At 41.5% G+C, this 13,127-nt stretch overlaps 1 protein-coding gene across 1 annotated transcript in view; it reads right to left on the bottom strand.

Annotated features, from left to right (window-relative positions):
- tacr1a (tachykinin receptor 1a) overlaps positions 1-13,127 on the bottom strand; it is a 188,439-nt gene that overhangs the window by 35,325 nt on the left and 139,987 nt on the right. The window contains exon 3 of the mRNA XM_034171053.1: positions 4,171-4,321. Within this exon, the coding sequence (XP_034026944.1) occupies positions 4,171-4,321 (151 nt within the window). The remainder of the gene's footprint in view (positions 1-4,170; positions 4,322-13,127) is intronic.

Raw genomic sequence — 13,127 nt, 5'->3', positions numbered from 1 at the left:
ATACCCCAGCCTCTCGGGAGGGGTGGAACTACCGAAATGGCGAACGGCAACAGATCGGCCCACCCCTCCGACTGAGGTATGTTCCCGCTGCACCACACCCCGGCAACACCAATGACGAACGGTACAAAGGCTCACCGAGGCTGGAGTGGAACCGGGCCCTAACCAAACCAAGAAAAACGCCCCTAACAACCCCCCCCCCCCTAGGTGCAGAGGTCTTCTGAGAATGCTCAGCGTGACCAACCTGCACCACCCCACAGCCCACAAGACGAACGGTCTTGGGGCAAGTGAGGTTGGGGTTAGGGATGTAGGGAAATAAAAAACAACAAAACAAAACGACCCCAAAACCCAAACAGAAAATACCTAAATACACATAAAAAAATAACGATCAAGTGAGCTCAGACGGGCTTCTAACCGCCTAACGTTCACTCCACCAGACACGCCTCTGACTCCCCAAACAAATTATAACCCCTATTCAAAGAAACAAAACATTAACCCATACAAGTTTTTTTTTTTTTGTGTGTGTGTATTATTTCGCCTGTCCCAGAACACCTGGAGATACGTCACCAGAGAACATTGCATCAAAAACGAAGCACAGGCTTCAACGTCTCCCGCATAAGGCTCCGGATGACAAATAATCAGTTCGGACGGCGAACCTCTGGGAGACGGAATTATCTGCACCAGTATCGATGGTGCCACAGCTGGAGCAGCAGGAAGCGGAACGGCTTGTGCTGCAAGCTCCGTAACACGGGCGTCTGTTTGTTCAAGTTGGTTTGCGGGATGCTGTAATTGCTCCCATTTTTTCTCCAAGTGTTCTTGAACTCTTTCGGCGAATGGAACCGCCTCTGCCACTGGGTCCATTATGGAATGGCCGGGAACTACTGTTATGTGTCGACGCGGGTTGAGGAGCGGACCTGCGTCTGACGGAACCCAGCGCTAAAATAACCAGAAAGCGGTTCCAATAACAAAACAATTTATTTCTTCCACCCTTTGGTGCATAACAATGTGTACAAACTAAAACAGCGTCAGTCTGGTGGAGTGAAGGCTGGCACGCTCTCCAGCGCCTAAAAGGATCGAAGCCTGGCGCTTCTGGACTCATTGTTACCGCCGAACACCCCCCAGGTGGACACGACAAACCGACTCTCTGCGAAGGATAGAAGAGGTGAGGTAAGTCAGCAGTTACAGCCAATATCCTTCAAAAGACACACACCATCAGCAACACATTCAGCTCTGTATTTAAGCTTTATGCAAATGAGCAGCTTCTCACAACAGGTGGAGGATCACCGGTCCGCACGCCACGGCAGTGAGAAGCGAGCTGCACAATTCTCATCACAATTCAAATATACTGCGTAACAAAATACCAAGTTACTATCAATAATTAGTCAAACAATTAATCACCTCTGATGTGTGCTGACAGCATGTGTCCCTCACCCTTCCTGCTTCACAGGCACGATGTGTCAAACCCAGGCGCGGTCCTCAGCGTCTCACAAACGAACATCACAAGGTCGAGTTCCCGGCAATTCTGCTTGAATCACACATGGCTTAAATGCAGAACGCCATCTAATTATCTGCTTCAGCTGAAAGTCTTTAAGGTTGCATGTGAGCACCATCCACAGGTGCTGCACATAACGTTGATGAGGGTGAAGGACTCTTCAGCCAGCACCTTCTCCACAGACTAATCAGTTTTCATACCACCTGGAGAGCAAAGAAAAGAAAAGAACACCAAAATGTCCAGCCACACCCCCCCAACACACAACACCTACGACCTTCTTGCTGTGAGGCACCAGTGCTAACCACGAAGCTGCCATGCCGCCGAACATGAAACATAACTCATTCATTGAACTACAAAAACACAACAAATCACTCACACTAACAACACTGTAAAACTAACATGAACCACAATAACATTTTAAACCCCAAAACCCCAAACTCCCATGGTGCATTGCAGCACAATGTCTATTGTCCAATGCCAAGCTGAGAACATAGAAAGGAAGATGTCCTAGGAAACGCAGCATGATTGATTAATGGTTAGTACCATCCCTTAACAGCAAGAAGGTCCCGCATCCGCTTCCAACGTGGTCCGTTGCGTTCCTTTAGACACTCGGGGTTAATAGGAAGAAGTTAAGTTGTTTTGTTTATTTATTTAATTTACTAAGAATTATACTCTGCTACACAGTAATATCACCAGTGTAAAACTAACACTGTCAGTGTTAGCGCCAAATCACAACAAAGTTGCCTCAAGGTGCTTCACACAAGTAAGGTCTAACCTTACCAAACTATTCTTTAATTCTGGTTTTACTTTCTCGTTTAGTTGTGTATTTTGGCTCATGCTGTGATGTCTTCCTTTTCATGAGAACTCCAGAATAATATCCAAAACATGAGTGTTTCAAGCTTTTCCAAATGTTTTGAAGCAGTGTTTCAACTCAGTCAAGAGTAATTTGCAGCAACAATGAAAAGTTTTTACTTTCCTGTTTGGTTGCATATATTGTGATAGCTTCCTTTTCATGTGGACTCTGGAACAATATTCAAAACATAGGTGTTTCAACAGTTTCAATGCAGTGTTTGAAGATTCTCAACAGTAATTTGTGTTAACAATGACAAGTTTTTGTCTACATCCACACATTTGATGTATTTCTGTTACAGCACACTAAAAATGTCTGACATGGCCCATTTTCTCTTACTTTGAAAGAAAAAAAAAATCCAATAAAATTATTAGATTACTTTCAAATTCCCATCATGACTACTATGGTGTAGCTAGTTGGTGCAGCACTTGCTGACATTGGGGCTAGTAGACTGCTAATCAACCTAAACTGGAGCTCTCCGACTACATTTGAAAACAAATTTTCATATGTTATGTATCAAATAGTATTTTTCAACATTAGTATAAGCTGTTTTGGTAACCCCTGCTGATTGAAAGAGTTTGGATGGGGGTCTGACAGTGGGGGTTATGAATGACATGATGTGACTTCTTATTCAAAACACTTCATCACCACCAGTATAGGCTTTTTAGTCTTGTTCAGAGACCGCAGGTCTAGCAGAAGCAGATGTATTAAAGAGTCTGGATGGCACTGGACAGGAACAATCTCCTGTACCGTTCCCTTTAATGCTGCGTTTACACATAACGATGACAAGTCACGAATGCCATGAAGTGTACACTCTTGGCCACTGATCACAAATGTGATGATTCGGGGCAGAGGCATCAGGTGTCCTCAGGAAATACTGCAACCTGTTACCACGCATTACAATTAATGGCACGTGTTGCTGGCAAATTATCAGGAACCATTATGCATGGTCAAGAATAATGTTCCGCGCTGTTCCACGCTATTGCGCATAACAGTGCATCGTTACATTCGGTCACGTTGTGAATGAGGCGAATTGTCTCCACACCCACACCCATATTCATTCTACCGTAAGCTGCTGAACAATTCAGATCGCTCCAATTTGCTCCTCAAAATCTAGATTAATCCACAGCAGAACTTTGTGATTGCACGCTTAGTTAGGCTCCAGATGTGTGGCTCCACACGGCTCTTGTCTCGCTCGTTTTCCCAAATATCAGGGACAGCAGCAGCAGATGGAACACCTGCAGGAGCGCACTGATGAGCATTGGAACAAGACTTAGCCGACTTGGTGTCACTGTCCTTCTTCAGCATACTGCAGCAATGAAACTGAATGCGGTGTAGCAGGGTTTAATTGTGTGCACGTCAGAGAAGCACACTGTCACGCTCTATTAACGATCATCACTAATTAAGACGGATCAACACGCAGTTACGACCTCCACAACATGAGGCGAAATGAGGGTGGTGCATGACATTCGTGGAAGATTTTTTTGACAGCCAAAAACATGCTCCATGAAAATCACAAATATCACACATCAACTCGCACTATTAAGAAACCTATTCAGATGCGTTAAGTCACATTAAGAATGTCAGGAATGTGCCAAAAATGACGCAAATATGACATTCGTAACAAGTCCTGCCTAGGCATTAGGCAGCGTGGTTGTATAAGTCTATTGCTGATGCTGTTCTTAAGATTATTCAGTGTCCAGTGTCTTATATACAGACAAGGGAAATAAAAAGGGGGGGGGGGGTGCATTTTGCTCCAAGTCACAGTGTACAAGAAAATACTGATAATCTGTTTCCATCAGCTGGAAATTAAAAGCTGTGCCAGTATTACCTTGCGTTTAGCAATCAGCTGTTCCTTGTAGCGATCAGAAGAGTCTCCGGGGATCTCGCTGGCCCACAGGGTGAGTCCCACCACCAGATAAGCACAACCCATCACCAGCAGAGGGAGAAAGTAGATCAGGATGGCCACACACACATAGTACCTACAACAACACAAAGACAGTCGCTAACAGTTCTCAAACAATCAATGTAGCCGAACTTTTTCTCCTGAAATGATCTCAGTGATTCCTTTATGCACCCCCAGTGTTGAATCAATTAGTCCCAGCTTCATAATTTAATAAGCAAAAATGTCATTTTTTAGCCACAGCAAGGAATTAAAGTATTTTCAGATGTTATTTTCCAAAACCAGATTTATGTGGATACGTGTTCATCAGACTGTGATGATGAATCGCACTGAAATGAACAGGTAATAGACTTTATATTTATTTTGTGTGTGAATGAAACAGTTTGTCCGCATGAGGAATACAGCTTTCAGCCAATCAATGGACAGCATTAATGGATGTATTTCGACTTATGAGTAAATTACAAGAAACGTGTGCCAACAATCGCATAACTTACCTACAACTTATGTCCTGCATGTACAGGACGTATGAGTCATATGCTGGCATACATTGAAAATTTTCAGCATGCCCAAACTTTTTCGAGGAGCTCGGCATATTAGGACGTATATCAGCGTGCTTTAATGTGCTCTTAAATTATAAAAAAACTTACCCATAACTTATTAGCTGTACCCCAGTATTTTTTTAATGCTGTTGGCATTTGCTGGATAAATCATCAAGGTGTGACAGGGCCTTAACACGGAAGGGAGTGCAGGTCAAAAAACAGGCAAAAATGAGGATATAACACAAGAGAGCAGGCATAAAGCCAAACAATCTGGTGAGGAAATAATGCTCTGACGGCTGCTAGAAAGGCCAGAAAACATGAACGCATCAGGACATGTGACTCCTGAAACCAGAAACAAGAAGTCCAACCTATGCAGAGTCAACACCAAAGAGATGCAAAGACAGTAAAAACGTGGGAGAAAGTCTAACACAGGAGAAAATAACACTGAAAACCGTGAAGAGAAACTAACATGCATGAAACTCTCAAAATCCGACTAAATGAGAGTAGAATCAAACACTAGAAATGTGACTCATGACTGCTGTCTGTCTGTGTGGTGGTCATCCAGGATCCAAGACAGCTCTGTAGCATGGTGGATGTGACAATGCTTGGCATGAGCACATGCTCCCAGATGTGACTTGATGTTTAAAACCTCTTTCACAAAATGACAAAGCTTGTGCTATCGACACACTGGATTCCCACTATGTTGTGCCCAAGATGCAGTTTTACAGTTTGCTTAAGGGGAATTAAATATTGCTGTGATCATAACTTAAATAATTATGACTCATCTCCAGTGCACATCCTGCTAACAAACTTTATCCCTGAATGACTGACCCTGAGTGTGACGGGCTACATCAGTCTTCATTAGTGTGTTGGATTCTGAAACGGTTTCACTTTGTAAAATGATTTAACTTGTGAGAGATCAGACCTCTGTTCCAGTAACTGTCACCTCAGTTTAAAGCCTTTATGAAGTAATTCACTCTGACAGTTTTGGTGTTAACCAATGATTTTGCCCACTCTTGGGCCGACTGTGCTCAAAATGATTAATCTCTCATTAACTTCTGGATCTGTTCCTACATGTTTCAAATCTGCAGTGATTAAACCATTACTTAAGAAATCTAATCCTGACCCTAGTGTATTTAAAATCTATAGACCAATATCAAATCTATCATTTTGCTCTAAAATTCTGGAAAAAGTGGTTTCACGGCAGCTTGTGGACTACTGAGAATAATCTTTTTGAGCCACTGCAGTCTGCTTTTAGAAAATATAATTCCACAGAGACAGCGCTCATTAAAATGGTGAATCTGCTTGCAATGGATTCGGACACCACTACGGTTCTCGTGCTGTTGGATCTCAGTGCTGGGTTTGATACGTGGATCATCATATTTTACTCAATAGGCTGGAGAATCATTTTGGGATTACTGGGAGTGCCCTTGCGTGGTTGATGTCATACCTGTCCAGTTGTTTTCACTGTGTTTTGTACAATAACACTATCTCTAACCTTAGTGACAAGAAATTTGGGGTTCCACAGGGGTCTGCCTTCGGCCCCCTGCTTTTCTCCCTTTATATAATACACCTTGGGCCCATATTGCGGCATTTTGGAATTATCTTTCACTGCTATGCTGATGATACTCAGTTGTACATGCCGTAACTGTTTGTAATCTCATCCACATACAATCCTTAGAAGATTGCCTTGCATCAGTGAGAAGCTGGATGTCTAGCAACTGCCTACTTTTAAACTCTGATAAGACTGAAATGATGGTTCTTGGTCCAGTGAGACATCGGCATCAATTTGACCAGCTAACACTTAGCATAAGCTCGTGTGTCAGTACACTGACAAAGTGAGGAACCTTGGGGTAATTTTTGATCCTACGTTGTCCTTTGACCTCCACATTAGACATATTACGAGGACTGCTTTCTTCCACCTGCGAAATATAGTGAAGATAGTGGAGAGCCCTAATGCTGGACTGCAGTAAACCAGAAAATAGAACATTGCAGTAGTCCAACCTAGAAGAGACAAACACATGAACTGGGGTCTCACCATCAGCTATAGACAGGATGGGTGAATCTTTATTAATCTCCAATTGGTTCAAAATGCTGCTGCCAGACTTTTGACACAAAGCAGAAAGTTCGACCACATTACACCCATTTTGGCATCCCTTCACTGGTTTCCTGTCCCAGTGAGATCAGATTTTAAGGTTCTGCTACTAGCCTATAAAATTGTTCACGGACTAGCACCTCTCTACTTAACTGACCTAATTAAACGCTATGTACCGGCCTGGGCTCTGCGTTCTCATGGTGCAGGACTACTTTGTGTCCCTAGGGTGAATAAAAAGTCTGTGGGTGACAGAGCTTTCTGTTATACTGGCCCTGTTCTGCGGAATGATCTCCCTGCATCAATAAAACAGTTAGATTTTCTAGAGACTTTCAAGTTCAGACTTAAGATGCAATTATTGTCCCTTTCATATGGCTAGCATAGTATGTTACTATGCTTTTTACTTTTTTAAATTCATTTTATTAGGAAACGGAGCAGGCTGCGGCCTCAAATTTATATAAATTCTGTGTTTTTTTTAGTGAAGCTTAGGGCTAGTGGCCGGTGATCACCTTAGTAATTCTTTTGTTATTCTTGTTGCTTAATGTTGACAGATTAGACTGTATTTGTTGTCTTTCTGAAGCCTGATTCTGTTTGTTTTCTCTCTGTCGGAGGTGTGGCTCCATCCAGAGATGGGTGTGGTGTCTGTTTTTCCTGTCATGTGCACCTGCAAAATTTCCTGTATATTCGTTTTGTGAATTGTTCTGTAATTTGTGTCTGTAGCATGGCCCAAGCAGAGGGTCACCCCTTTGAGTCTGGTCTGCTTGAGGTTTCTTCCTCAGAGGGAGTTTTTCCTTACCACTGTCACCTGTGTGCTTGCTCTGGGGGTTGGTAAGGTTAGACCTTATTGTGTGAAGCGCCTTGAGGCAACTTTGTTGTGATTTGGCGCTATATAAATGAAAATAAATTAAATTAATTAAATCAAATTTAGCACAGATATTTTGTCATATTTTTATTATATTTATATTAATTGATTCCATCTGCTTAAAGTGATATTAAGCAGTGAAATTACCTGGGTAGTTGCAAAGAAAATCTGCACCCTCTTGGTCCTTTCTGGAATCAGTTTGAGAGCTCTGTTCTTCTTAAATATATGAAAATTCTTCCTGACTGATATAATATAGGACCGTATTCCAAGGTACCATAAGATAATCTTAAATGAACATAATATTGTAATTTATAGACACTCGGTCCTTTGAGTTTCATTTTGAAAATATCATTCAAAATCATCCTTCATTGTCTTTTGACCTCCACATTAGAAATATTACTAGGACTGCTTTCTTCCACCTGTGAAATATAGCGAAGATTCGTCCCATCCTGTCTATGGCTGATTCTGAGACCCTGATCCATGCATTTATCTCTTATAGACTGTACCTCTGCAATGTTCTATTTTCTGGTTTACCACAGTTCAGCATTAGGGCTCTCCAATTGGTTCAAAATGCTGCAACCAGACTTTTGATACGAAGCAGAAAGTTCAACCACATTACACCAATTTTGGCTACCTGTCCCAGTGAAATCAGATGTTAAGGTTCTTCTACTAGTCTATAAAATTATTCACGGACTGGCACCTCCCTATCTAGCTGATCTAATTAAACCTTACGTACCAGCTTTGCGTTCTCAGCGTGCAGGACTACTTTGTGTCCCTCGGGTGAATAAGACGTCTGCGGGTCATAGAGTTTTCTCTTATCGTGCCCCTGTTCTGTGGAAAAATCTCCCTGCATCAATAAAACAGTGAGACTCTGTGGAGACTTTCAAGTCCAGACTTAAGACGCACTTATTTTCCCTTTTGTATGGCTAGCATACCGGCATTGTATAGTTCTTTTTTACTCTTTTTCTTCCTCAGAGGGAGTTTTTCCTTAGCTCTGCTGCTCTGGGGGTTAGTAAAGATAGACCTTACTTGTGTGAAGCGCCTTGAGGCAACTCTGTTGTGATTTGGAGCTATATAAATGAAAACAAATTGGAAAAAAATCATTTAGAGTTATACCAAACATTTTAAAGAAGATTGCAGTAGTTTCAATAGCAATAGTGTGACAAGATCAAAATGCGTCACTCAGTGACCTGAAGAAAATAACTCCCCACCCTCTGATGATCTACTATTGTCTTCATATCAAATGAAACTGTCTAGACTTTAATTCAGAGTTAATCCATCAGCAACAGCAGCACAGTGTGTGCTAAAATGTATGCTCTTCTATTATTAAAGATGACAATACCAGTGAAGATAAAGACAATAGAGTATATTTTCAGCAAAAATATAAAGGAAAATATAAGGCATAAAGAGACAAGTGGGATAGGTCACCTGTGTTAAATATTATTAATTTAGAAAAGTATGAAAACATATACATATAATTAAACTGTCTCAATTTAGTGCACATGTATGGGTTCTGGTGGGGACAAAGAGTTGAATATGATGCACAAAGGTCACAGATCAGTCATGTGTGAACTTGGCAAAGACTTTGGTGCAGAGGGAATGTGTATCTGATCTGAAAAAGCGATAACTGAAGGCACTGATACGTTGTAAAGGTGATAAGGTTTTGACTGACGTACTTGCCGCTGGGTCATGAGGGTTACAAACATCACAGATCACTCACATGCAAACTCAGCCATGATTTTGTTGCAGAGAGCATGTTTATCCAATACAAAAGTGATACTTGGAAACATTGGTGAGCAGCCGTTCTTTGAGTTTGTGTACACCTGATTCCATCAGATCTCAGAAGAGAAGCACAGTTGGTCCTGATTAGTACTTGGTTGGGAGACAGCTTAGAAAAACCAAGGGCTGTGTGTGTTTCTCCATGTAGAACTGGAGTTCTGTCAGGAAGGGTAAAATCCATGCTAAATCCCAATGCAGATCTGCACTGGAAGTATTGACTTGTTCCTACAGCGACCCACCCATTTTAATGTCCCCCTTTGTTGGAGAAAGGACAAAAACTAACCAATTTTCACTCAGGGGGAGGAGGAGTAACAGGAAGACAGAGGCCAATAAGCCAGTAGCCAGTAGTATTTCTGATATTTACATTTTTATTTCCATTTTGCTAATTGTTTTTTTACTTTTGATGCTCTGTGTGCTTCTTACCCTGTGTGCTGCTATCCAATCCCCTTCCCAAGGGATTAATAAAATTCTATCTAATATAACCTAACCTAACCATTTCTGTTAACCAGATGTCTGGATTTTTGTCTCTGTGTTTAGACAAAACCCTACTTTCGCACAAGTGAAGCTGGTACACATTGAAGCAGATGAGCCAGAGGAAAACCACTCTAGACTTAAAGAGAAACCACAACAATGCACTTACATAAAAAAGGTGGATTTGTATAAGCACAAGTGGCCAAAGAAGGAATCGTAATCCTGTTTGTCTGTCTGCGTGGGCATGTTTGTTTCACAAAACTTCAGGTAAAACAGAACAGAAACCATGACACTGCTTACTAAGTAAAAGTAATATATTGTAAATTACAAGATGACTTGCTTTGATATGATTTATTAAATTATTGTCAGAACAGCATTACAGGTTCTTAACTAAAAAAAAAAAAAAAATTGAGCAAGAACATGCGCAAGTTCAAAGAGAACTGCAGCCAGCGTTTGTAATTTACCATCACATGATACAAATGTCATTTTCAGTTTACATAAGAGACTGAACAAGAAGGAGTAAGAGCAGCTTGTTATTTTATTTCATTTCTCAAGAATGCAGTGACTCCAAACTGGGACAGAGAAAAAACAAAACAGAAAAAGAAACGTCATCAAGCTGTGATTTCCATTCTGAGCTGTGCTTTTGGAAAGCATGAGTGTTATTTCTCTTTGTTTGGTGACCTGCCTTATCAGACATTCAGGACTGTCAAGTCTTTCTTGCCAAGATCAGGAGTGTGAGTACAAAGATCTTTCCAGGGCCATTTGTTTGAGACACATGCATCCAATCAAAACCTTTTATATTTACATTCCTCTTCTCTGTCTCTACTGTCACACCAAAATCTGCATGTCCTCCCTCATACACATCCAGAAACCTCCTCTTTTTCCTGCCGGCTTCATCCTCAGCATCCTTCTCCTGATATACACCACATCCAGAGAGGATAAATGATTAATTGAAGGGAGGATCAATCAATCAGTCATACTCTATCATCTGCATGCATCCAAACACTCTCAGTCTCCCCTCCCTCAGTCTGACCATGTTTAGGATGAGGACTGGCCAGACAGGTTTTTTTCTCAATCTGAATGGGGCTATTTGGATTTAAGATGGATTATTTAAATTTGAGAGGGGTTTACCGAGGTCTGAATGCAAAAGTGGCTCGAGTTCAACAAGCACGGGGATCATGACATCAGACTTCCTCAGTATGTTCGTGCGCACACAGCGTCCTCTGTACTGTGATGTCAGTCATTGTAGCTGCAAAAGAGAGGACTTCTCACTCAGAAAATCTGCCAGGTGCATTCATTCCCTTCCATGTGTCACACACACCCACGTGTTCATATTCAGACACACACAATCCCGTGCTCTCATGTCTAGATCCAAAAAATTCTTACCAAATTCTTTAGTGAAACTGCAAAGAATTCAGCTTGAGCCAGAATGAGTGTGGACACGTATGTTGAAAAACAGGTCTGAACACCATCTGGCTAGAAAGTAAATGTGAGGCATAATTGTAAGGCACTTTGAGCTTCTGATTCAGTTGTTAACGTGCTATATAAATTAAGTCCATTTAACATTTAAATGAAGGCAGTTTCTGGTAACCAATGTAGTCCAATGATCTGGTATGTAAATCCAAGTTACGACCCACTTGCTGGATTTGGCAGAGGATTTCAATCAGCTGCGATCCCCAGGCATTGGCATTAAGCTTTTTAGTTTACTTGTCCATAGGACAAGTAACCCTGGCAGTTTACTTGTCCTATAGGAAAACCTGGTTGTCTGGACAACCCGTAAATGAGATTCAAATTAAATATTTATCACATATACTTTCAATTTCAATTTATTTTCATTTATATAGATACATCCAACTTCTCACTGCTGCAAGGCAATCTTCTAAGGATTTTATGTGAATGAGATTACCAGCAGTTATCAGCATGTATAACTGAGTATCATCTGCATTGCAGTGAAAGGTAATCCCAAAACACCGCAATATGTGCCCAAGGGGTGCTATATAAAGGGAGAAAAGCAGGGGGCCTAAGACAGACCCCTGTGGAACCCCAAATTTCATGTCGCTAAGGTTAGAGGTAGTGTTACTGTACAAAACACAGTGAGAACGACTGGTCAAGTATGACGTCAGCCATGCAAGGCCACTCCCAGTAATCCCAAAATGATTTTCCAGCCTGTGAAGTAGAATATGATGATCCACTGTATCAAATGCAGCACTGAGATCTAACAGCAACAGAACCTTAGTGGTGTCCGAATCCATTGTAAGCAGAAGATCATTTACCACTTTAGCGAGAGCCGTCTTTGTGGAATGATAGTTTCTAAAAGCAGACTGCAGTGGCTCAAAGAGATTATTCTCAGTAAGATAGTCTACGAGCTGCTGTGACACCACGTTTTCCAGAATTTTAGAGAAAACTGATAGATTTGATATCAGCCGATAGTTTGTCAATACACTAGATTAGGTTTCTTAAGTAATGGGTTAATCACTGAAGATTTGAAACATTTAGGAACAGATCGAGAAGTTAAAGAAAGATTACTAATTTCCAGCACAGTCGGCCCAAGAGTGGGCCACAGGTCCTTAAACAGCTTTGTTGGTATAGGATCAAATAAACAGGTTGCGCTTTTTGTTGCGCGGGTTTTGTCAGCATGCCTAGTGAGATACTATCAAATTCCTTAAATCTAGGTAATACCTCAGTAATGGCGCCCACCTCAATAGCAGGGTGTAGTGGCTGGGTTAAGGCATGTCGGGATATGTTTAACCTGATGTCTTCTATTTTCTTCCCAAACTAATCCAGGAAATCTTGTGCTGTAAAAGGAGAGCGAACTACAGGTGGTTGTCCATGCATAAGTGTTGCCACCATGTCAAACAAGAATTTTGAGTTTTGCTTGTTTTTGTTGATCAAATCAGAGTAGTAGGTCCGCTTTGTAGCCAATAATGCATGCTTACAGTCTAAGATAGTATCACGCCACGCAAGGTGAAATACTTCTAATTTTGAACGACACCATTTCCGTTCTAGACCTCTTGCTTTATGCTTGAGGTCACGCAGATAATCATTGAACCAAGGTGACTGTGATTTGGGGGAGCGTGGTTTTAACACAGGTGGTGCAATCATGTCGAGTGTAGTTTTGAGCACTGAGTTTAAACTATCCACA

This window comes from Thalassophryne amazonica, chromosome 5 (genome assembly GCF_902500255.1).
Source record: "Thalassophryne amazonica chromosome 5, fThaAma1.1, whole genome shotgun sequence".
NCBI lineage: Eukaryota > Metazoa > Chordata > Actinopteri > Batrachoidiformes > Batrachoididae > Thalassophryne > Thalassophryne amazonica.
Note: the sequence above shows the minus strand (reverse complement) of the source record. Positions and strands in the feature narration are given on the sequence as shown.